Source organism: Pyrgilauda ruficollis, unplaced genomic scaffold, assembly GCF_017590135.1.
Source record: "Pyrgilauda ruficollis isolate IOZ18807 unplaced genomic scaffold, ASM1759013v1 scaffold69, whole genome shotgun sequence".
NCBI classification, from domain to species: Eukaryota; Metazoa; Chordata; class Aves; order Passeriformes; family Passeridae; genus Pyrgilauda; species Pyrgilauda ruficollis.
Window position 1 is genome coordinate 1,293,601 of NW_024528710.1, and position 24,693 is coordinate 1,318,293.

Genomic DNA, 24,693 nt, shown 5'->3' on the forward strand with positions numbered 1-24,693 from the left:
TTTTTGCCAAAACAGGGTAACAACTTGGGTTAGCACTTTAATACACTAGAAGACCAATGGAACTAATTTTATTTCATACATATATTTTACAGTCCAGTACACAAGATATTGAATTCTCTCTGATAAAGTCATATTCTCTCCAAATATTTAGACAAGAAACTTAACGCATTATAAAAAAGTGTGTTATGAAAAGACAGATTTCAGAAGATTGATGCATATTTTTAAAAAGGACCATGTTCTTCAGGTTATTTCATGTCTTCTATGATTAGGGAACAACAAGGCTGACCTGTTAACTATTCACAGACTTTTATTACCAACTGAAATACAATAAATTCCATTATGAAATCTGCAACGGATTCATTAATTAAACTACTGATCCACAGTGAAAACATATCCATCATTTAGAAAAGTATTCTCTTTCTTGTAGGATTTGTTTCAATGTAGTTAAAAATCACTTAACACAAAAAAATGTGTGTACAGATAAAAATGACACACTGGCAATAAAACCAGACAAGAATGGCTATAAGCAGATGTTCTCCCCAAAATAAATTTGACATGTTAAGTGACAAAAGTTCTGGAAAATCTCCAGCATTCCATTATTACCATTTAACCCAGATTAATATGACTGAAACCCAATCTGCCATGACTCCATATCAGTGATCACAGAGCACTAACCCTGACACCATCCAAGGGACACACGAGCTACAGTGACCTCAGCAGCCTGATGCAAGGGTTCACACAGAAAATTACACCTCTGAAGGGCTGTTTCTTCATCAAAACAAGAGAAGTAGGCTTCCATTAGAAATGACCTTGTTCAGGGAAAATATGACTTTAATTATGTTGTGTGTTGAAAAGGCTCCTTTGAGTTATAAAGGCTTTTGTGAAAAGCCTTAAAATTCATTGCATAGTTGAAGGGGTTTAGCTGTCTATAACAATATAAGTAACACAGCATAAGCAGACTGTGTTGATCAATATTAAGTTTGCAAATAGCACAGTTTAAGAAGTATTAATGTATTATGTTACTTAATTTTATCTATTTACATTTGTACAAAGTAAAGCTTTCATCTTACCCTTTTTGCATATATGAACCATTAATCCATGAAGCAATCTTTTTACATAAATATCTACAATTGACTTCACTTCTGGTTTGAAAGAGCTTTGTGGGTTGACATTGGTGGTGGCTTGTTTCTAGTCAAATCACTCAGACTGATGTCTTGTTCTTCAGTTCAAATTTTGAAATTTTTAAACTAGAAATAAAATAGAGTAGGAGACACGAGGAACATATGGAACATTGGCTAAAAGATCTGGAAAATTTCAACATATAATATACAAAAAAAATCATTTCAAAATCTTTGCACTCAGGTCTATACATATTGTACAGTGGGTCATATCCCCAGTCTGTATCAATGACTCGTAAGAAGGTCTTTATATTATGTTCATTTACAAGGTTTTTGTCCCTCTTGCTCTGATTTTCATTGAGTCTCACTCTGCTTATCGAGCTTCGATGTCCTTGAGGGTGTGAGAGGGAGGTCTCTCTCTCATCTCTGTGGACAGAGGAGTAGTCCTTCTGGGAGAGCCGGGCCGAGGGCCCAGCGTGGAGATGAGAGGTGGAGGGGCACTGAGAGCTGCTGTGGGGGGAGTTTTATTGAGGAGGCCGTTCTGGTGTCCCGTGGGGGGACTGACGCGGGGGTAGTGCATGCTGGGCAGTCCTGGCGTGAGGAGGCCGGGGTGGGGCAGGTGCCCGTCCAGGGCGGCGGGGTGCACCGAGTGCAGGCGCGCGTGCTCGTAGTCCTCGCGGAGCATGTGCAGCCGCTCCCGCTCGTCCAGGTGAGTGCCCCTCTCGTGCTCCCGGCGCGGGTCCACGGACAGAGGGTGGTGGTGGGGGTGGTGGTGGTTGTAGTCGTGAGGTTCCCGATCCCTGAATGACCTGTCTGCTTCATACAACCTTGGCGTAGAGAGGCGATGGAGAGGGTCATTTCTTAGCAAAAAGTCTCTGCCCAGGGGGTCTCTCCGATGAATATCCAGCTCTCTGTAGGGATCTCTCAAGGGATCTCTCATTGGATCCCAGTGGAAAGAAGGATAGGGGAAACGTTCTCCACCAGGAATTGGGCTAATTCCCATAAAAGGGGTCATCATGCGAGTCCTGTCCAGGCCACTGATGCTGTTCATGTGATGTATACCAGTCACACCTACAGTCATGGGCATAGACACTAAAGGACTTGGATGGACGTTAGATGTGGATATAGGTGGTGGCTGATCAGATGACCTATGAGTCTGAGGTCCCTCAGGCTGAACATCATGGTCTTCCTTTCGCTCTTCCTTCACCTTGACTTCGTTGCTTTTCTTCGGGTTATCATACGCCGGCTCGTTCTTCCTGTCGGCCTCGCGGTTGGAAGTGCTGTTAGGCCTGGTGCTCTCCACAACGGGGGGCCTGGCATAGGGGGAAGGAACCCTGGGCATTTGCTTAGACTCTTCCACCACTCGGCTTTCATGGCTCAGGCCTTCTTTCTCCGAAACGTAGTTGTCCTTCACCTTGTGCTCTTCAACATTAATTTCCTTCCGAGATTCGGAGTGATCCCTCTCTCGTTCTTTGGGTTTCTCTTTTTCTCGAACCTCGGGATTCAGATGGCTCCTGATCTGCTCACTTGAGCTGCGGTTATGTCCGAGGGAGTTTACTGGATGGATAGGTGCTGGCGAAGGATGGCTGGAGTGTCTTTTCTCAATGCTCTCCCTACAAGAAAGAGAAGTGTGAAATGAAGGCATGAGAAACTCTGCAAAGAAAACAAAGCATCAGACTGCCTGGCTTTCTACTCAAGCTTTGCAGAGAGCTGGTGACGTGCACCAGTAAATGCACTGTGCCTTTGGCACACCCAAAAACTTCAGAACATCCCATCTCTAAACTTGGCCTACTCTGTTATCTCATCGCAGCAGATCTCCAAAGCTGCTCTGTGAAGAATCTGACTGAGATCTCAAACACTGAACTCCACAGAAGGCTCCCATGGGAATCTAGCTCTAGGACATGGATTTCAAAGACTTTAAATGTTTGCAAAGAAGAGAGAGAAAAGTAAAAACATACTCATTTCACCCAAAAAGTGAGGCACTTAAATACAAATTATACGGTTAATAGTATTCTACCTACTTCTTCTATTAAGAATATATTTGGGAAAATAGATTACTATTTTTTCAAATTACTTTTAAGAACATTTCCAGACCTATGTGCACCACTAACTTCTCTCCTCTATTCTCTTCAAACATCTGGCTTTTCAATTTACTTTTCACAATTCCATTTACTTCAAACTGAGACAAAATCCTTTCAAGTACCACCAATACTGATGCCAACCCAGCCCTCTGACAGGAAGGCAGTTCCCTGAGTGTGCAGTGACCCTCAGTGCAAGTGTTTAACAGAGCTGCCCATCATAGAGATTTTGTGCTGACCTCCTCAGCAGAGATAAGTCTGCTCTGTCTGTCCATCCTTCAGACTGGCTCTGAAAACACCATGCCTGGAGTCAGCTGCTCCTCAGATGACCAACCCTTCCCATTTCTAGGTTAAAACAAACTGAGCAGGACAGGGCCAATGCTACAAAGTCAGAAAATACTGTGAATTCATTCCATCTTTCAAACCTAGTATTGGTGCACAAAAGATTGGGGAATTATTGTCTGGCAGTGAACAAAAATCTAAATATGGAAATGGGTTCCATCTAAATTATTTTCAGGAAGTAGTGTTGACCAGTTTTTATGGGCAACACTAAGTGAAAAAGCTCTCCCATTTAAAACTAATCAAATCCACAAGGTGAATCTAATCTCTTAGTTCCAATGATTTTAACCTCCTAGTAATTTCAATTGACCTCTGAGTTGGAATCGCTCCATAAAGACAGCTCCACATATTCAGTGCTGGACACGTGCTGTTTGCTGAGCATGGAAATTCTGTTCCATGTGGGATGAGGGACAATTGTTAAAGCAACAATTATTTATGGCCAGAAACTAAAATACAAGAAGTTCTACCTCAGCATAGAAAGACCTTCTTTCCACTGAGGGTGGCAGAGCATGGAACAGGATGCCCAGGGAGGTCTCTGTGAAGACAAAACCCACCTGGCACGTTCCAGTGTCACCTGCTCTGGGTGGCCCTGCCTCAGCAGGGCATTGGAGTGGATGATCTCCAGAGGTCCCTTCCCCAGCTATTCTGGGATTCTGTGGAAAGGGTAAGCAGTGAGGCCTCCCCTCAGCTCCACTGACATGGGTGCTGGTGTCACCTGAAGGCTGGGTGTCACCAGCAGGAGACACTCTGGGCAAGATCAGCAGTACTGGCTGCTCAAGGGCAGCTCAGAGGGTGACTCCACAGTGAACACTTGCTCCTTCACCTGTACAATTTCTGCTACCTACTTTTTTTGCTGAGCTGTGTGAGATTTGTACCTCTAGGTACCTTTTGGACAGTGAAACTGCAGCAAATGCAGAAAAAATGCCTGGGAGAAGGAAACTCTCATTCAAATTTCACCAGGTGCATCTTCTGCTGTGTCTAGACTGAACTGTTGAAACTGTCATTTCATGGGCCATGTCTGAGAGACCTCCAAATTCCAGAATGTGACTCTTGGAAAACACTTGGAAGATGGAGCATCTGATTCAGCCTGCCTCGTCTGCACTGTCTAGCACTTCACTGCTTGGGATCAGGTGCTGCCTTCATTCAATGGGACCTGAACAGTCTGGAAATCACATCCTAGTTCTAATTTCCTTCCACTTGCTTTCCACCAAGAGTTCAGGCATTTAACAGCTTCCACATCTGGACACAGGGAGACCAAGTCAAGGTCCTCCAGTGAAGTATTCTCAACATGAAGGTTCAATTATTTTAATTTGATGGGAAAACACTGGCTTGTGGGCTCTGCAATACCTAATCTTTTATTTATTTTGCTCATGGGACTAGTTCAGAGGGTAGCCTTAAATGTTTTATTTCCCTACAAAAGCTCATTCAGTCCTTTTGTTGATATTTAATCAATTTTCCATATAATTGATGTACTTTAAATGACATAAAATTTAGAAAAAAATAACAGCTGTCTTCTGTAACTAAGGAGAAATATATGTGCAACCAAAATGACAAATTCCTTTGCCAATGTCATTATATTCAATGACAGTGTTGGTAACATCTCAAGAGGCTCCTGATTATCCAGCTCATTTAAGTGAGTTGCACATAGCCCAGTGGACAGAGAAGGAAGAACTTTTTAATCCTCACATTTGTCAAGAGCTCCTTAGGTTGATAATATGAGAACAGCTCTAAGCCACTGCCTCCACAAAGAAGAAACTTAAAATCACATTATCCAATGAACTTACTACCAAGTAAGAGAAGTTCTGAGGCTGTGTGCTACATTGAAAAATACTGATTTTCTTATGCCGAGGTGTGCGCCTCATTTATATTGATTGAAAGATCAACAGATTCTTGATTTGTTTGGTTTAATGCTCTAGGATTGCAGACCCTTAAATGCCATTATGATTATACTGGAAGTGTTCAGTGACATCTTTTAAAAATACTGCTGAGAAGTAATAAATCCTGCTTTTCACATTTGCTATTTTTACTTTTTTTTTTCCCCCTAATGTTGGGCTGGAATGAAAGAGTCTTTAAAAAAACCCTTCCACAACTGCAGTCGATTACAGAGTCCCAGAATACCCTGAGCTGGAAGGGACATGCAGAGCCCTTCCAGGAGCAGTCAGGGCTCTGCAGTGCCACTCCCAGCCAGGAAAGGATCACTGCTGCAGCTCTAACTCTCTGGGCTGTCTGAGGGATTCACCTCTCTCAGTCTGCCTGGAAGGGGCTGTGGTGCACAGGCCATGCAGCTGATCCAAGAGGAGCCACCAGGGATCCCCACCCCATCCAACACCGACCTTAGGTGGGGAGCTCCAAGCTCAGAGAGACCTTTCCACTGCAGGCAGGAGTTGAGGTCAATGCTTTTGGCTACCTGGGCCATTCCTGGGTTGGTAATGTTAGACCCTTGATGACCAGATGATTTAGAGATGAAATCAAACCTCTGGGTGTGATTCCCAGCTCCTCCTGCTTCGGCACATTAATTTCAAGTAGATAACAAAGCTTGGGCCCCCAACTAGAAAGCTCTGTGCTCACCCCACTGAGTGCCACTGAATGTTAAGGAGGAGGTAGGAGAGGCTCTCAACTCCTCAGAGATTCTCTCCACAGGGAGTACAGCTCTGGAAAGGGATTCTCAGCCTCTCCTCACACAGCCCACAGTGTGAACATGCTGCAGAGTGCCATGTCCCAGCCCACAGAGCTGGGCACACAGCAGCGCTGCAGGGGTGAAACCAGGACTGCACTCACTGCAAGCTGGAACTGTGCACAAGTATGAGGGATGGATGATGCTTACTGCTAAGCTCTCAAATTATTGAAAAGAAATATGTTCTGAGCTATGACACGGAGTTCAGGCAATCCAAAGCAGCTTGCAAGGAATGTTTTCAGTAAGGGATTTTTTTCAGCAGAATACTTCATGAGAAAACAACAAAACAGCAACCAAAATAATCACATAATTCTACAGTGTACCCAGATCACAGTAACTAAAATGCTTTGCCATTCAAGCCAGTAAAGTTACTCACATGCTTAAGCCTTTTGCAGGACAGAAAACCCAATTTGTAACAGCAATTTCTTTTGAAGCATTAACATCAGACATGAAAATAATGAAGCTATGCTACCAAACAGAAAATATTCCAAATGGAAAATGTAGGTGAAAAGATCTGTAGTTCGCCTTTCTTTTAGAACAATGCAGAAAAGCTCTTACATGTAGTTTTAGAATATCTAATGTGTTAGCATAACTTCTTTTAGAAAAGGCTACTAATGCGTATCTTTGGGTTAGTGACAGAGAAGTCAGAAAAGCACATCTCCTAAATATTCTTTTAGATTAAAATATTAGAAACAAATAGCCATTATGTAGTAATGTGCAAACTTAACAGGAAAGCCATCAAGCCACAACTGAAAAAGCTGAAATCAGCCTCTCTACAGTTTTCAAGGAAGGCATGACACTTGCTGAATGGCAAACTCTTATAAATTTGGTACTGCAATGTTAAGAGGAATTTTTACTGCGTTAACTGAATAATGGGAACAGTCCTGACAAAAAAATAAATATGACCAGGTTTCACTTTCCATTAACCCTTCCCAGCCTGGACATGTGAGCATGCAAGTCCATGTAAAACACTGAACAGAAATTGTGTTGGAAGGTGTGTTAACAGCAGTGCAAGTGTAGGGACTCCTTTGAGAGGAAAGAAGGTGCTTTTCATGAACGGCATGCTCTGAAGCTTGCTATGGTTTTGGCACATGACATTCCTGGTGCATTTTAGTCTTCTCAGCTCACACCTTTAGCACTAGTTCCTCTGGTCAGGCCGTTTTTTGAGGAGGGAGGAAGTGTTACTTGTTTTGCAGACAAGGTCTGATTTACAAAGTTGTTTAAGTATTTGAGGGTGCAGATAAGTATCTGATAGACTTCAGAATCCATTTTTCCATCCTGTCAGGCACTATCTCCAAGTTAACCCTTCAGAAGACCTACAACAATGTGACCCACAAGGTAAGAGTGGGTGGGTCTGATTCTATTCCCACTTGACACTGCCTGAACTGGGCTCCAGCAAAGCTCCTTCAGGTGAAGTGTGCAGTGCAAGTGGGAAGAAAAACCTTGCAGAGAGGAACACCTGAGCTGCAAACCTGCCTCTGTGGTGCAACCATGGGGACAGCTCCAGGTGTGCCTCTGGTGAAGCTCTGGGTTCACAACGTGCCAGGCTGGGGAGGGTTAAAAGCGGAACGGAGCCCCAAGCTTTGAACTAGACAATTCTTGGAAGTGTTCTTTCGTACCTTTCTTTGTCATCTTTACTAACAGATGAGTCTCGTTTATCTACATCTCTATCTCTGTCATGAGCTGCAGCAGATGAACTGCGCTCCAGCTCTCCTGGCTTCAGCCAGGGCGGAGGGGTCGGGAACGAAGGAGGAGTTCGGTGCAGTCGGTTCCAGGGCTCGTGAGGGTTGCTAAAGCTCTGCATACTGGGGCCATCCTTGTGGCCGAACATTGAGTTGGGTGCTGAAATGGTGAAGTGGAAAACAAAAAGGTTTAAGAAAAAGGTATGCTCTAGTGAAGGTACTTACCAAAACAACTTTTACAGCACTCAGAGTTAAAATGAATACATATTATTGGGAGCTGGAAAAGGAAAGGAAATTAACAGAGATTCATTAGAGGGTCTCATTCCTAAAAATGGGCAGGCATCTGACAGCTCTTTTAATTGGAAAGGGAAATGCTGTGGATAAAATTGACAAGGGATGAAGGAGTAAGATAAAAGTGACAATGATCCTTATTCCAAATGTTTTGGAGGCATCAGGAAATGACTGTTATAGGGACTATAAATAATGAAACTTGTTGCATTTGATCCTGAACCAAAATAAAATGTGACCAAAATCATGCCAGATTTGAAGTATGAAGAAAGAGAGTGACTTTTAAAAGGATGATTTTCTGTGACTGGCTAAATTTAGAAAAATGTTGATGAACCTGGACTAGTAAATGCAGGTTAGGGATATTTCCAGGCACATGGCCTGAATTACTGGTGAGAAAGGAAAAAAAAAGTCTCCATCCACAACTCCCTAGCTGCACACATTATTTACTTCTGAACATGCAACAAAACCGTGGGAAATTTCACAAACACTCAAAGGCTCTATTTTTTTTTTTTTAATGAACAATGTAATGGAAACATTTAGCACTAGGCTGAACCCAAACTATTAGGTAATTAACAAAAAACATTACTGACAACTGGAAAAGGTTGCTTTCCAAATTCCCATCTTTTAGTGGTAGGTGATGTAAGCAATCAGTACAAAAGAGAGCCAAGAGTCCCCTGCGTGGCCCTGGCGAGCTGCAGAGCAGGGAGGGCCATGGCCCAGGTACTCACTGACTGTGGGGTTCCCGAGCCCCCCGAAGGCGTTGCTGCCCACGGCGGTGAGGCCGCTGAACGACGCCGGCCGGTTGAAGGGCTCTGCAAACCAACACAAACAGCTGAAACCCCTGAGGATGCCAGCTCCCACCCAGCACCACTGCGGCGCTCCCCTGCACCCAGATGTGCCCAGCAGTGCTGGAACAGCGTGCCCCCACACACAGCAGGGTTCTGAGGGGCTGGGACACAAAACACTGCCTTTGTTCCTGGCCATACCCATGGCATCATCTACTAAAAAAATCACTCTTAATGAAAATCAAGATGTTAAAATGGACATGATACTTCATTTGAAACCTGCAAGCATCTCCAGTTTTACTTCCTTTTATTTCCTTCCTCAGGAAATGTCCCTGGCTAGTCAGACTATCATTAACTCTGGCAATTGTGCTCCAAACAACTTCAGGCCATGTTCACTAAACCAGAGCCAGGGTATAAATAAAATGTCCTGTTCCACTGACATGTCATGCTGGCCTGAGCATTCGGTGATTCCCTTGGTGCTTATTGCTCATAATACACAAAAAACTAGTATGGACTGAAAAATGCTGGAATAATTTTTTTAGTTAATGCATACAGACAACAGGAAAATCATATAAAGCAAATTCTCATTTTATTTTGGAGCAGCCTAACAATTTTGATGAAGTCACTTCTGATAAATACCAACACAGAGAAAAAGAAGCCCAAAGCTAGCATTTTCCATAGGCAGCAAAGTGCAGAATGATAAACCTGCATTGTCTGTTTGCTGTACCAGTTTGGTGACCCTCCCAAATCCTTCCCCATGCAAAATAAAATGCCAATTTAAAGTCTTGGTCTTGGATGCTCCCATAAGAAGCAGACCACCTTATTACAAAAGCAGTAAGCTAGAAAGGAAATAACAACATCTGGTAACTTGGGTGGTTCTGGTTTTTAATATGTAATCACCAATTTTCACTAACTGACACATGAAACCAGGTCACAAGATTTTAAAGCTATGTTTCCTATTCACTTTAGTGGAAAAACAGATATCTAAATAGGAGTTAGGAAAGAAACATCTCTGTGATCCAAAGTCTTGCCCTTAAGGCATTTTTTGACTGGTTCTAAGCATAACTCAAATGAAACCCAGCCGGCCTTGTCACTCTGCTCCTCTAATGTCCAGAAGTACTTCTAAACACAGTCAGTGACACTTTCTTTGTGTATTTAGAACTTCTACCTGGGTAAAGACAAAAATTAAACAGCTAAAATGTGCCATTTGTGAAGGTTAATAAGCAGACTAGTCAGAGTGTCTCCCCAGAGGAAGTCTGTCATTTCTCAGTGGTCAGTGTCTGAGCTGTATTCCCCCGAGCTGAGAGAGGACGTACCTAAGTGAGCAGCTGGGTTGAGGAAGTTGCTGTGGTGGGGTGGTGGGCCAAAAGGGGTCCCGGCTGGGTGCCCCCCACCTGCCAAAACAAAGCAAAAGGGGTCAATTCCCAGCAAAGGCTCAGAGAGAGACTCGCTGTGCTCTGGGCTGTCCCTTCTGTAACAGCTCATGTGAGCTGACATTGCTGTGCCCTGCATGGGGCTTGCAGGGTCCTATGCAAAGAGCAGCTGCTTTTCCAAACAGAAAATCCCAGATAGAGGATAAGGAATGCAGGGGAGTGAATGTTTCAGGTCAGAAACAAAAAGGAAATGCGTGTGAAATACACCTTATTTCCAACATCTGATCTCCACGATGCATGAGACATCACTCTGTGGGGAAATGTTCCTTCATTTACTACCTAGCAGTGTTCCAGCAGGTTGGACTTTTTATAAAAGCATACAGAATAATTTTTAAATATTTATCAAATAGACTAATAGCCCCTGGCATGTCTTGCAGAGAGTTCATAAGCCAAAGCATATGGGAAATTCATGGCAAGGATCAGCATTTGAATGAGCAAGGAGCAAGAAGGGGATTTCACTTTCAGTACTCACTGGCTGTGGAGAAGAGAGTTGATGGCCGAGCCAGGTCATGGGGGTGGTGGATGGCTCCAAAAAGGCTGGGGCCTGGTGGCCTGCTCAGAAATTCTGGTTTCAGGCCAAAGTCCAGCTTGTGTGGGTCAGACTGCATCTGTTTCTGAAACGGAAAACAGGACTTGGAAGAGACTGTCTGAGAAGGTAACAGCAAAAGGCACTTCCAGAATGATGTGGGTAGAACAGTTCATTCATACTGATATTTTAACAAAAATATTGGCTTTTGGGACCCCAAGCACAGGTGCACAGCTCTTTTCCTGGAAGGGAGATCTAAGGCAAAGAGGGAAAAGCTCAGGCTCCTGCATATTTCCTGCTAATTTCACCAGTGTTTTCACATATGCTCACACCCACCCCTCCAGGGTGTTCAGAGCTGCCTTCAACAACAAACATAAAACTCTCTGAAGAGGCCTCAGACACTTGCTGAGCTATAAGGACAGGTCTGTCCCACAATAATAAATGGGAATGTCAGATTGGCCCTGGTCCCAGCTGGGCAGGGGTGCTGAAAGACCAGACATGGACACCAGAACCACTCATTCCCAAGGGAAAGCTGCCACCAAGAAATGCTGGATGCAAAGCATCCTCCAGTGCCCCTCAGCCTGCAGTGAGGGGCTGAAAGGAACCAGAGTGCAGAGCAGGAGTGGTTGAGTCCCACTTTGACAGCTCCCACTCCACACTCAAAGCACTGCATGTCTTTATTTACATGTGTTAAAGTCAGCAGCCTCCCTCTTGTGAGGGGAATTTGCTGAGGCAGCTGCATTGTGAGTGGTAAGTGGATAAAGGATGTGCTCTTCTTTGTGCCACATCCCCATTTCAGGGGTGCCCACTTCAGTAGTTTTATAGAATGAAGGAAGAAAACCAAATTCCCAATTACCTGTGCTGCCAGAACTCCCTAAATGCAGATTGCTGATTAATTGTGCAGGGCAGCTGAAAGGATTTATAAATGGATAACAAGGAACCAGGAGATCTTAACAATAGCTCTGGAGCAGGCTACGCTTTATAAATCAGTATTTAATACTGTGCCAGCCCCGAGTACAGACTATTACAATGATATAAATATGCATATTAAAAAGTTATGATCAAATTAATGTGCATGCCTCATAGCTGTTTTTCAAGTGTTAGAAATCTCTGTGAAACATGAGAACAAAAAAAAAAAAAAAAGAAAAAAAGAAGGAAAACAAGAAAAAAAAAAAAAAGGGAAACAAAGGCATTATCTATGTCTGGAGATAATGGCCTGCAAGAATACTGAAACTGCAAAGGTGGCCAAGTCAAGGTCAAGGCTTTTAAGGAAGTAACACTGAAGTGCTTTAATAGTTAAAAGGAGTTCAGAAAATACAAATGCCTCAGTTGAAGCCTGTGTGCCAGATTTTTATGCTGTGAACTCTTTTTATTCTTTTTTAACAACCAAGTTATAAACCCCTGACAGGCATTACTCAGAATAGCAAAAGCTGGCTGAAGCTTTAATTGCAGCCATATGAATGGTGCTGCTCTAAATAACGAACAAATCCCCTGTCTGAAGAGGAACAGGAATACCATGGATGTGTTAAAAGATTTCTGAATGTGTTGGTTTACCTTAAAATAGTACCAGGGAAATGGTCAGATTTCTTTTCTCCCCAGCTGCTGTTCAGGAGAGCAGCCCCTGGATGCCAATCCTTCCTAATATATTTCCAGAAAATGTGTAACACCTGAGCGTGCTGCCCACAAAAATCAATGTAACTGTCTGCACTGCTCTTAGATCAGGCTGTAAGGCCCTTCCTAAAGGAGAGAGGCCCAATTATGGAGCATAAATCCTGTCCTGAGCAGTGGGCAGTGTAGGAAGGGTGTAAATGTGCTCTGTGCCCCGACTGCTGTGCAGCCCTGTTGAATCCCTGAGGTGTGCAGAGGTTAGCCAGGTCTTGCTGCAGAGGCACAGGCAGCCAAACAGCATCCACAGCTGCATGCAATTTTTCCTGAGGTCAGGAAGGTTGTGTTTTAAAGTTTCCCATTGTGCCTGCTCCTTCAGTGCCTGCTGCTGCCCTCTGCAATCAATTACTGGGCCGGATCGTTACTGGCAGCAGTCCTGTGGCACTGCATGCAAACTGGAAACAGCCCATTTGATTCCCTGCTCTGTGGTCAGGCAGCACCTTCAGCTTGTGCAGAAGAAAAGGCACCTTCAAACCATGGCAGTGAGTAAGGAGAAGGAGAAATGTCCTGTGTGAGCCTTTGGGCAGAGATTCACCTTTGTGGTCACATCAGGATGGGGACACGGTTCCTGTGTATCCAGGGACACCCCAACTCTCCTGACTGACCAGACACACTTCTCAATTATTCCTGAAAATATCATCATGCACAGCCTCAAAAACTCAAGCAACATCCTTCATGTGCTTCTGGGCTTTAGTCTTCCTTTTTTTTTAACATGCAAGGTGGAAAAGTATGAGGTAAAAGAAATGGCTGCATGAAAATGGCATTTACTGTGAGTTATAAATATACTGGTTTGACCTCTCTCTGAATATCAAATCAAGGAAGATTCAAAGGACACAGATAGCATGGGAATAATAATTTCATTTCAAGAAAATACCTTTTCAATAAAATAAAAAAAAGGACATATAACTCTCTAGGTCTATAATCTTGTCTTTTTTGATAATGGGAAGATGAATGAAGATCACTAGCAAGGGAAACATAAGGAAGCAGAGAAGAGAGATATGTCTACTGCAGCAAATTAACCTGTCAACCTTGTTTAAAAGGGTTATTTTTAAACTCTATTAGCTGCAGGTTTTCATAGCTGTTCAACATCTTCATATTCTTATAGCACTACCCTACACAATTCAAGTGCACACACAAGCTGCAAAGTGCTAAGGACTCCCTGGTAATTTTATTTCTAACACAAGCTATTGATTCCTGAAGTATAAGCAGTGAAGAACAGCAACCATTCCTGACTTACTGAAAACTGTAGGAGCATCACAAGATCTTTAAGTGATGGGTACAGTGAAAATACCATAAAGGGGAAGAAACTTTCCCAGAGTCCATATGCAATGGAAATGCAGTTACAGTAAGAATGGAAAACTGCTCATGGCCTTCACCCTTGAAGTCTCACAGCTTGAAAAATAATTAAGACAGGACTTCTATCCCCTAACTTCAGCGCAGTGAGGCAGTGTCTGATAACACAACACCCCTGAGAGGCTGTGCCTGCCTGGGCAGCCTGGACACATCCAGGTGCCACCCTCCAGCCATGAGGGGCTGTGAGGGAAGGCTGAGGGGAGCCTGTGCAGCCACACTGGTAAAGCATCCTAGGGACAGGAAAAGTCTTCCTGCACTCTCTCCTGCCCCTGAACATTAATAAGAGGAAGTGGATACACAGGCCTAGTGCCTCAAAAAAAAAAAAAAAAAAAAAAAAAAAAACCACCAAAAAAAAAAACAAAACAAAAAAACCCACAAAACAAAGAAAAAAAAACCAACTTGATACATTTGTGTCCTCAGCCACATATAAATAAATAAATAAAAGCCACCTTGTAGCTCACCTCCATTTCACCCCTCCTCTCTACAGAGCTGGAGCTCTCACCCAGGATCTGCTGCTGTCCTGGCTCCAGCACATCCCAGACACTCTGCTGGGACTCTGCCTTTAGCTTTTCACCCTTACACCAACCCTAAGAAACCAGGCTTCTGCTCAGTGCTGTGTGTGTGACTTTACCAAGGCACTGGCCACAGCACAGAAGTGCCCAGGTGAGAGCCAGCCCTTCCTCTCTGAGCTCTTCCCTGTGCCCTCCACCCCAGTCCAGGCTTCCCAGGCACTGACCTTGACTTTCTGTTGGTGATGGTAGATCTGCCAGGCGATGTGAACATGCATAGCACACCACTTGCCAGGTTTCTGGAAAAACAAGGCATGAATCAGTAACTTTCAAAAACCTGTGATGCTTTATTCTATTTCTAGAAGAAAATAGACCCTGAGTCCTGTCTGCTTTGGTCAGGGAGATCTCTACACAAAAACAACTGGAAGCAAAGGGTTCCCTCTCCATCCTCCTGGAAAACCAGAACTGGAAAGATTTGTCCCTTGCTAGGGAATTTATCTGGCTATCCATGACTGCTCCAGCTGGACATGCTCCTGTAATCCTCTGATGCCACTGGCTGAGAGTGCAGCTTGTGCTGCTGAAAGCTGTGAAGCTGTGTCCCTGTGAGCAGCTGCCCAGCACAGCTGGACTGTTCACAGCTACACACTCAGGTCATTTCCACAAATGGTAGGATTGGCATTTCCACCAAAAGAAGAAAATGGAAGTGGTTTTAAAGGTCACTCTGGTTTTCAAAATTCATCTGACTCCCTCATGTAACTGCTGGTCTGTCCCTCCAAGACTTCAGCTCATAAATGTGCTGAAAACAATGGAGGTCAGTCAATTCACTCTGTTTGGGGGGTCTTTGCATCATCCCTGTCCCCCCAAGTCACAGGGAGGAGAGAGGGAGGCAGGAACCAGAGCGCTCGTTAGGCCTCCTGTTGAGTTTGTACTCCATTTCCAGCACAGCAGGAAACTGTCTGAAAAAGACTCATTTGAGAGATACTTTCTTCAATTTTGTTACTTAGGGGTCTGTAGTTACCTACATAAGTAATGACTCCTGCAGATTTAAAAATTATCACAGGAATTCAAAAGTCTCCTTAAGCTACTTTTGAATTAAATGTTTCACAAACTATGGCACATGGTCTGCCTTCTAGTTCCAACTGTGTATCAACCAATAATTAAATAATAAAAAAAAAAAATCCTCACATACTACCCTAAACTCAAGCCTTTTGCTAATTTGCAAAAACTGGCTGTGCTAGTGATTTAGTAAGTTCATTAAATCAAAATCTAGACCTTTTTTTGAATATGCTGAAAAATTAATAAAAACCCCTTTTGGATGAGTGATGGACTGGATCTTTAGATCCATATTTTTAAAATATTTTGTGTTTGAGGTGGATTGTCTGTCTGCAGTGGCCAGTGACATACCTGGGTGGGACATACCACACTGAACACACTGAGAACACACAGTAAAACAATAAAGTAAACTCCTTCAGAATGCAGTGAAATAACAGGGCATCACTGCCAGGATCTCTGGGATTTGCCTCGGGAAACCATGATGGAAGGATCACCAATATTTAAACTCAAGTGTTCACATGAGGGGTTGCATGAAAAGAGCAAAACTTCCAACTGTGAAACTCTGCCTTGTCTTTGAGTGATCAGGAGCTGCAGGAGTGCCTGTGCTCTCCCCAAAAGCAGGGCAGAACTGCCCAGGTGACACTTGGCAGATCTCATTTGGAATTATTCTGTGCTGCAACCTGGTGGGACTGAGCCGAGCTTGACAAACAGGAGCACAGGAAGATTTCTTACCCTCAACATGGGCCTGAACGGATCTGTCAACTGTGAAGAAGAAATGACAGCTTGGTTACACGCCTGTCACTCAAACAATTGCTCTAATTAACAAATCTGTATTGCTTCATTAAGAGACTAAATTAAAATGTTAGAATTTTACTTTCAAATGAAGCCCTTTTGGATAATAATTAGTCCTGAGCCTCCATCTCTGTGCTGTCCCCTCCCCCTGGCTGCGGCACCTGAGTGGTGACAAGCAGCTCCACCAGGCTCACACAGAGCTCTGGCCCCTGGCAGCAGCAGCAATTTGTTGATTTAATGCTGCAGAAATGGCTGGTTAACTGCACTGATGGAGGCACAGATCTGTCCTCTGGGCAAACTCCTGCTCTCATCTTTCAGAGCTCCTCAGCTCATGGCAAGGCTGGATACTGGACAGGGCTTGATCCCACAGAGGGGCTGGGATGACTGGAATGGGGTCAGCCATGCCCTGCACACCAGCAGTGTGCCCACCCACCAACCAAGGTCATGGCCTTGTGCCTCACTGCTGCCCGAGCTGCTCTCTGGCATAAATGGGCTTTGCCTTCATTATTTTCACACTGAAACAGATGTTGCTAAACAGGGCCCATATAAAAACCCAATTTTCTCATTTTTATTTTTGATGTCGCCTGTTGGGGTTTTTTTTTTTTGGAGTAGATTATTTTCTTATTCCCCTTTTTTTGCCCATATTTCATCAATAAATGCTGCTGGGAAATAATTCAATTTATTGGGTACTGCTCATTTGTTTTGGATTTTCTGTTTTGAAATGCAGTACTAAAGGAGATTTATAGGTGCAGAAGGTACTTAGCAGACGCAGTGATGGCACAATGCATCATCTTGAAATAATCGAAACTCACTCCCAGTTGAAAGGGAACATAAAGCTAAATGACTTCCTGATGGGAGGTTCTGGTTATCACTGCACTTAGACAAACAAACAGAAATGTGGTTCCTCTTGGTGAAAAGCTCAACCTCAGCTCCACTGCTGAGCAACCCAAAGTACTGGAACTCAGTCCAACACAAAGACAACAGCTCTGGAGGTTCAGCCATGCCACAAGTCAGAATTTTAGGGAGAGCTCCTCAGTGCTTTTGTCTAAGAGTTCTGCTAAAAATATTTGAGTGTGAAGTTCCTTGTGGAAATAATGGCCATCAATTCAAACACACAAACAACCCTTGGGCAGAGGGACAAAGTGCTGAGGCAATAAATGCTGTTCACATCCCCTGGAACTCAGAAATCCAGAAGCACCAAGTGATCAATAAAGTGCATCCGTATTTCACTGGGGCAATCAATGCTACAGTAACCCAGGGAATAGCTGTCATTACCCACATTAAAAACAATTACAGAGTACAAACACAAATCTTGGGGAGGTTTGTACATTTTCTACGTTGGACTTTTATGCCTTTACCCCTGGGCCTGTGGGGGAGAAAGCTGCCAGCAAGGACAGAGCTCTGCCATTGCACAGGGGCTGTTTTAAATATTCCCACAGAACTTCTGCAGCCCTTCCTGATGAAACAGCTCAGACAGCTTTGGTTTTAAGGGTGTTAATTTGGACTTTCTCAAGATGGCAGCTCTAGCATTCAAGGTTTTCAGAAGGAACAGATTTACTTGAGAAAAAGAAAACAGTTTTTACAGACCCGTGGATCCTTCTGTAGCAGGGTATGTGGGACTGTTCCAGGTCTGGCTGCAACATCAATAGGATTGGAAGTCTGGAAATTCCACAAGGAGAGACAACATTAATGAGCTGCACACCAGTAACAATGCCTACAAGCAACAGAATGTGCAAAATGATAGTTCTTTATCATTACATTGTCTAACCAATGGAGATAAACTTTTTATAAAGGTAAGGAGAACCATTATAATCCGCTCAGTAATATGAGTATTATCATCTCCATATCCACACTTTGATTATCCACCAACTTCCCATTACTTTAATCAAAACCACTGAGGGAACAGTGACTGTTTAAACTGGAAAATATTTTAATGTGAAAAACCTGATTAGGAACACATTTATGACACAGCATCAAAAGCAGCATGTGGAGGACCCAGCCCCTGCTCTGTTGATTATCAGTGATGCAGTCAGCACATAGAGCATCACTGCACAAGGACCTCAACTCCATTCACAGGGATTGCCACAGTATGGGTATCAGGAAAACATCCACTTGGAAAAAAATTAAAGCTCTTCCCATTATTTGAATGTTAATAGCCAGTTAATAAAATGCAGTTTTGTGGGGGGAAAAAAACCCAAACAAAAAAAACCCAAAAAACAACCCAACCCCCTACATGTTGATAGAGCTTGTTCTTATGTCAAAATGGAGAAAATAGAAATCAGCTCCAGCATAACTGACAATTAAATGAGTTGTTAACAGTCTGATTACCATACAGACAAGAATCTCACTAATGAACTGCAATTTACATATTCAGTCATTAGAGTGGATGGGCCAATTTAAGGAAGAAAGTGTCTCCTCTGCAGAAATTCCACTCCTGATTTGTCTTTAGCTGCAAAGACTACAGACTGACTTCCTCCCACTGATAAATAAAGACTGACTCCATAAAAACAAAAGAGAAAAGCCCTGAACTTACTACATTTCTCTCCCTCAGTTATCACCCATGAGGAGAGCCAAATCAGTGTTCTGCACTGTGCTGGAACCGAGAGGTAATTATGGAAATGAGTAAATAAGAATGAGCATCGTTTCTTAAAATCCTGATTATTACATGACCTTTCATTAATGCACACTATCTCAGAACTAATTATATTGCTTCTAAAGTTAACCATGCCTTTATATAAATAATTTAAAAAAATAAGTTTGTAGATGTATCTGAATCTAATGAGAAATAACTTCTTGTTGTGGTAAATCTGGAAAGAGACAATTGTCCCCTGTGGAATGAAGCTGCAGGTCAGAGCTCAGCCTCTCCAGGATGTGAAGCCCCTGCTAAGCCCAGCCCTGCCCTGAGCAGTCCCAGGTAATTCCTGCCTTACCTTGGGTTGGAAAGCTCCTTGCAGCGAGCCAAAGGGGCCGGTGGGAGGGATCATGGGAGGAATACCTGATACAGCTGGAGGATAGGAGTGAAACAGCTGCAATAAAAAGAGAAGAACATCAACACTGGGTCACCACCAGCACAGGCAGCTGAGAAGGACACAGAGAGCATTCCTGCAGAATAGTAGGAAAATGTTACATGGAGAAAACTGAGAAGCATTGAAGTGATCTCATTGCAACAATGTTAGTTAAAGCAGTCGATGGGATGTCCACAGATGTCATGAGGTTTAGAGCTTAAAAGCAGTTCCAAAATCAGACAGCCAGCACCCTGTACCTGCCTCGGGCCAGCAGAGCATAAGGGAGACATTTGCTCCTCAATTATTAATTTTTAAATTGGAGAGAGGTTTTAAATGGTTTCAGTCTGTGACTGGTTTCAAGAGAAAAGGCAGAATCCTGAGCTGAATGAGACTCAGAAATCTCCTGTTTAAGTGGAAAAAACCCTTACGAGTTCTAGGATATTGTGCCATTAAAACTCCATTAGTAGGTTAGGATTTTAATGGTATCTGTAGGAAATGAGGAAAATATGCACAATTCTTACTTCATTAGTCTGAGAGGATATCCTGCCACATCTAATATTAGCAGACAGACAATCTGATTTGTTAAAGACTAGTATTTAAACAAAATGTTAGGCAGAACCTCCCAGAAATGGATGGGAGTTTTTTGTGAAGAGAGATTGCTCAACACAAAACTGTGCCCATCTCCCTGACCTCCCTGACCTCCCTGAGCCCAGCGCTCTGTCCTAAGGGAATTTGGGAGCAAACGAGATGCTGCTCTGTGCTAATGCATACAAACACAAGGGAAACAAGCAGGTAAATTAAACAAATAAATTGTTCCCTGGCAGGGTGGGCAGGCCCTGGCACAGGGTGCCCAGAGCAGCTGTGGCTGCCCCTGGATCCCTGGCAGTGCCCAAGGCCAGGCTGGATGGGGCTTGGAGCAGCCTGGGACAGTGGAAGGTGTCCCTGCCATGGCAGGGCTGGGGTGAGATGGGTTTTAACATCCCTTCCAGCCCAATCCACTCTGTGACTCCATGATAAACCATCACATCCCAATCTGCCCCTATCTCTGTGCTCTGCTGGTGAACCTTTGGTTCTTGCTGTGACAGAAAACTCTCCCAGTTCCATGAAAATACTGCTAGCACACACCAAACTGCCTCCTGGTGGGAGTCAGGGATTCCAAGCATCACACTCCAAACCCATTCTGGGTGTGAAACCTCTGGATCTCAGGAGGGATGGATCTAGGAAGGGATGGATCTTCTGGGCAGCCCATTCAGGAAGGGATGAATCTAAGAGAGGATCCAGCTCCACTGGAATTACCACCCCAAAATCTAACAGGGTTCTCTGGCTGAGACCAATTCCCCTCTGACCACGGCTGAGCAAAGTCAAACTACTGTGTGCTACTTTTAAGATCAAAATAAATGAGTTAATGGCCAATTGAACAGAAGCAGGACTGGGCAAAGTCAAAGACTGGACATGAGGGGTGGGAAAACACTGAGCAAATCCCATCCCAGAGTAAATCAGTACCACAAAGTTGTGATGGATTTGGATATGCCAGGCATACACATGTGCTTTTTTGCATCATTTTTCCTTCCACTAGCTTATCTTGCAAGGTCATTTATAAATATTGTATTTACTGAAAGATGAGAAAACATTTCAGAGGTATCAGAAGATTTTCTCAGTTTAAAAGCCTGGTATTGAGCCTCTGTTCCTGCTGCTGCTGTTGTTTTTAATTCTATTTAATTTGGACCTGCTCCATCCAATGGTGCAGAAAACATTTTGAGATTAGTTGATACTGAACTGCAGGCATTTGAGAAACCATTAAGAGACATTTGTCCTCATTTACAATAACTTTTAATGAGTAAAATGTGCTTTAAATTCTCCAGTGTCTTCTGTCTTTAATTCTCTGTGTAATGGACTAATTCTAAGTGATGGCATAAGATATAATACTTCATAGTCTATTGGCTATGACTAATAATAAGGAATTCTTTCCTCAGTTTTATAACAAGTGGTACGTTAATTAAATGTGACCTTTCCTCAAGGTCAGAATTATTAATAAAATATAAATAGTTTATCTCCATGATTAATTTGTATCAGTTAAATTCCTCCAGCTTTCAGAATTCACATTTCACAGTCAAATGCTTCCTCCTTCCCAAGAATTCCTTCTCTTTTGAGCAGCAGTTTTCCCTTCTAGCTTTCCCTGGGGAAACATGCAGCAACCACAGCTTCCCTTGGCCAGGTGTATGTGATGCTAAACTAGACCTGGCAGCAGCTGCAGGAAAAAGCAAAGCCTCACAGTGCTAAAAGAGAAAAAATAACACTGATTTAAAACTCAACAGTAGCTTCTATGTGAGCTCCACTCCCTGTCCCAAAGTAGATGGATTTTAAGTCTCAAACAGACCCTGTTCTCCCACAAAGTTCACCCACACTCACTGCCAGCTTTAAGGTATCTGAGCTCAAGCATGGATCTACTGTGGGAGCTCTTGTCCCTGCAACAGCTCTGTGGAAGTGCCACATTCAGACAGTATTTGTATTTCTCCTGTCCTGTGGGTGTGCCCCCAGCACAGCTAAGGGACAGCTCCCATTCCCTGTGCCCTGACCAGTCCCAGGGGACACCGAGCTGGCCTGGCCTGGCTCACTGGGCAGGGACCAGGGGACACCTGGCTGGCCTGGCCTGGCTGGGGTCACAGACAGGCTGTTTCCCCCAGTGCAGACACCACGGGCATCCCCTGGGAGCAGCTGTCCCACAGTGACCACAGGGCAGCCCCTTCCCCAGGACTAACCTTTCCCCAGGGAAGGCAGGGGAGACCAGGTCCCTGCCTTGGCCCCTGCAGGGCTCCCTGGCTATGAAAGCACAGCATGGAGCTTTCCTGACCTTACAGGAGGGAGGCCATAACGTTTGCAATCCAGATAACTCCCAGATTTCTGAGATTGTTTGACTGAATTTGAACAGCAGATACAGCTGGAGACTTCTGCAAGGCTTCCTATCCTACACTGCCAGCTTCTGTGATTCATTTGTCTAAAATCCATGTACTATCTCCCAATTCCATGTTCCTGCTGGGATCCACAGGCCACACTGATGACAATCTCCTGAAGCCACATGAAGCTCAGCAAACCAGAGTGCAATTGAACACTGGGGCAGGTGAGCAGCAGCGCCTTTTGGAGGGGAAGTGGGAATGTCTGCCCTGTGTTCCTGGAGCTCTGAGCCTGCAAACACTGAGTCCCAGCTCCTCAAATGAAGTGCCAGACATGGCCAGGACAGTTCAGGGGCAGGACAGGCTGTGAGCAGGGGGTGTGTTTAACCCAGACACCATTGTCTTAACCAGTTTTTTTTGCCCAGTTCCACTTCTAAGCAAAACCAACACATAAAGCCAAATGCTCTGCAGATTTCTGAGTGCTGATGCAGTACTCCTTCTCTCATCAAAATACTGCTCTTGGATTAAGAAACTCTTGCCAGACACCTGCCTCTGCCAATAGGATGAAGAAAATACAACCTAGAGTTCAGCAGCAAATCAATCAGTGGATTCAAACCCTTAGGAGCAGAAGCTTTACATGTAACTGGAATTTTAAAAATCAGTTCATCTCGATAAGTAACATTTTTGGTAGCTTAAGTAAACACATCTAGTGCATAGCTGGATTCATGTTGCTGTCATCACACAGAGCTTTCAAAACATAACAAGCCCAGTGGATCAGATGAGCCTTTGAAATCTGAATAATAAGACAGGTTTTCAGATTTTATCAAACAAAATATGATAGATTGGGAAAACTATTAGATTATCTATCCCTGAAGGATTTGTCTGATAGTTTGTCAGTTCATTTTAAGTTCCTTAGCAAAAATATCAGCCCAAGGGTTTGTGGCACAACTGAAACACTGTGATGGAATCACTGCTCTCTCCTGCTTCATGGAACAGTCAGCCTTTCTGTCTCATCTTTTCACATCAAACCTGGATCCAAATGGTGTGTGAGCAAGAGATCTTTTGATTGGAAAAGCTGATACTGCATCTTTACCAGAAACAAGCACCATGAATGCAAGCCTTCAAAAGCCAAAGCAACCAAGGACGGTAATGGTAAATCCTGGAGTGATGATTAGGGAGAGATTTGACACTGTGCCATTGATTGAGTGGTGATCCCAACCCACCACAGAAAAGCAGTGAAGTCAGTTGGAAACAGAGCAATAAAACTCACACTGTGACGGTAGAAGGGGTCAACTTTTGTAGGATATTTGTCAAACTGCAAAGGGATCAAAGCACAAACTAGTTACTTTATATTTCCTTGCTTTACTTCTGTTGGCAAAATAGAAGACAACTTCTCTATTATTTGGCAACCAACAGAGAGGAAAAAATATGCAGAAAATTAGTTTCCAATGAAACTGTTTGGGATTTTTTCTTTCTTCAAAGTAAATCAAGATCTTTTTGGGACAGGACAAAGGAGAAGGCCCCAGAGCGAACACTCCAAGCAGGACTGGCCAGAGCCTCACCCCTCAGTCCTGTGTTGCCACCTGAACCTCACATTTTGACAGAGGGACAGCCCTGCCTCTCCTGCCCAGACACCCCTGGGCAGCACAGGAGCCCTTCCCCACAACCCGGCAAATTCTCCACAATACTTTTGTAATAAAGAATAGAGTTGTGCTCTACTTATCCTCACATTTCTGCCTGGGGTACGCACCATGGGCGGTGCTGGCGTCGGCATGATGGCAGTGGGAGGGATGGCGTGGGGGAAGGGCGTGAAGGTGTGCTGGTGGGTGTGTTGGTGTGTGTGCTGGTGCTGGTGCTGGTGCTGGTGGAACTCTGTCCTCAGGTAGGGCGGCGGGCCCAGCGAGGCCCCGCGGTCGGCGCTCTGCGAGGCCAGGAACCGCGTGTTCAGCTCCTGGCGCAGGAGGTCTTGCTCTGAAACAAGAAGCACAGAGGCACAGCGTTAACGGGCTTGGAAAAGACCTTGGAGATCATCGAGTCCAACCTGTGACACTGGCACCCAGACCATGGCACTGAGTGCCATCCAAACTTTTCCTAAATATCTCTGGGGATGGTGACTCCACCACCTCTCTGGGCAGCCCATTCTGATTCCCCATCACTCCTTCTGTGGGAAATTTGTTTCTAATGCCCAGCCTGAACTTCCCCTGGTGCAGCTTAAGGCTACGTGCTCTCATCCTGTCGCTGTTCCCTGGGAGCAGAGCCTGACCCCCCCCAGCTGCACCCTCCTGTCAGGGAGTTGTAGAGAGTGATGAGGTCACCCCTGAGCCTCCTCCTCTCCAGAATAAACACCCCCAGCTCCCTCAGCTGCTCCTCACAGGACCTGTGCTCCAGACCCCTCCCCAGCCTTGCTGCCCTTCTCTGGACATGCTCCAGCCCCTCCATGTCCCTCCTAAATTGGGTAGCCCAAAGTGGACACAGCACTCCAGGTGTGGCCTCACCAGTGCC

General features: G+C 44.3%; 1 protein-coding gene across 1 annotated transcript in view; it reads right to left on the bottom strand.

The window, feature by feature from the left end:
* Positions 1–293: 293 nt before the first annotated feature.
* AUTS2 (activator of transcription and developmental regulator AUTS2) overlaps positions 294–24,693 on the bottom strand; it is a 767,477-nt gene continuing 743,077 nt past the window's right edge. Inside the window, exons 9-19 of the mRNA XM_041484937.1 lie at positions 23,942–24,162; positions 23,462–23,506; positions 19,226–19,321; positions 17,883–17,954; positions 16,236–16,265; positions 14,678–14,749; positions 10,870–11,011; positions 10,281–10,358; positions 8,908–8,991; positions 7,829–8,051; positions 294–2,731 (exon numbers count right to left, since the gene is read on the bottom strand). Of these exons, the coding sequence (XP_041340871.1) occupies positions 1,492–2,731; positions 7,829–8,051; positions 8,908–8,991; positions 10,281–10,358; positions 10,870–11,011; positions 14,678–14,749; positions 16,236–16,265; positions 17,883–17,954; positions 19,226–19,321; positions 23,462–23,506; positions 23,942–24,162 (2,303 nt within the window). The 3' untranslated portion in view covers positions 294–1,491. The remainder of the gene's footprint in view (positions 2,732–7,828; positions 8,052–8,907; positions 8,992–10,280; positions 10,359–10,869; positions 11,012–14,677; positions 14,750–16,235; positions 16,266–17,882; positions 17,955–19,225; positions 19,322–23,461; positions 23,507–23,941; positions 24,163–24,693) is intronic.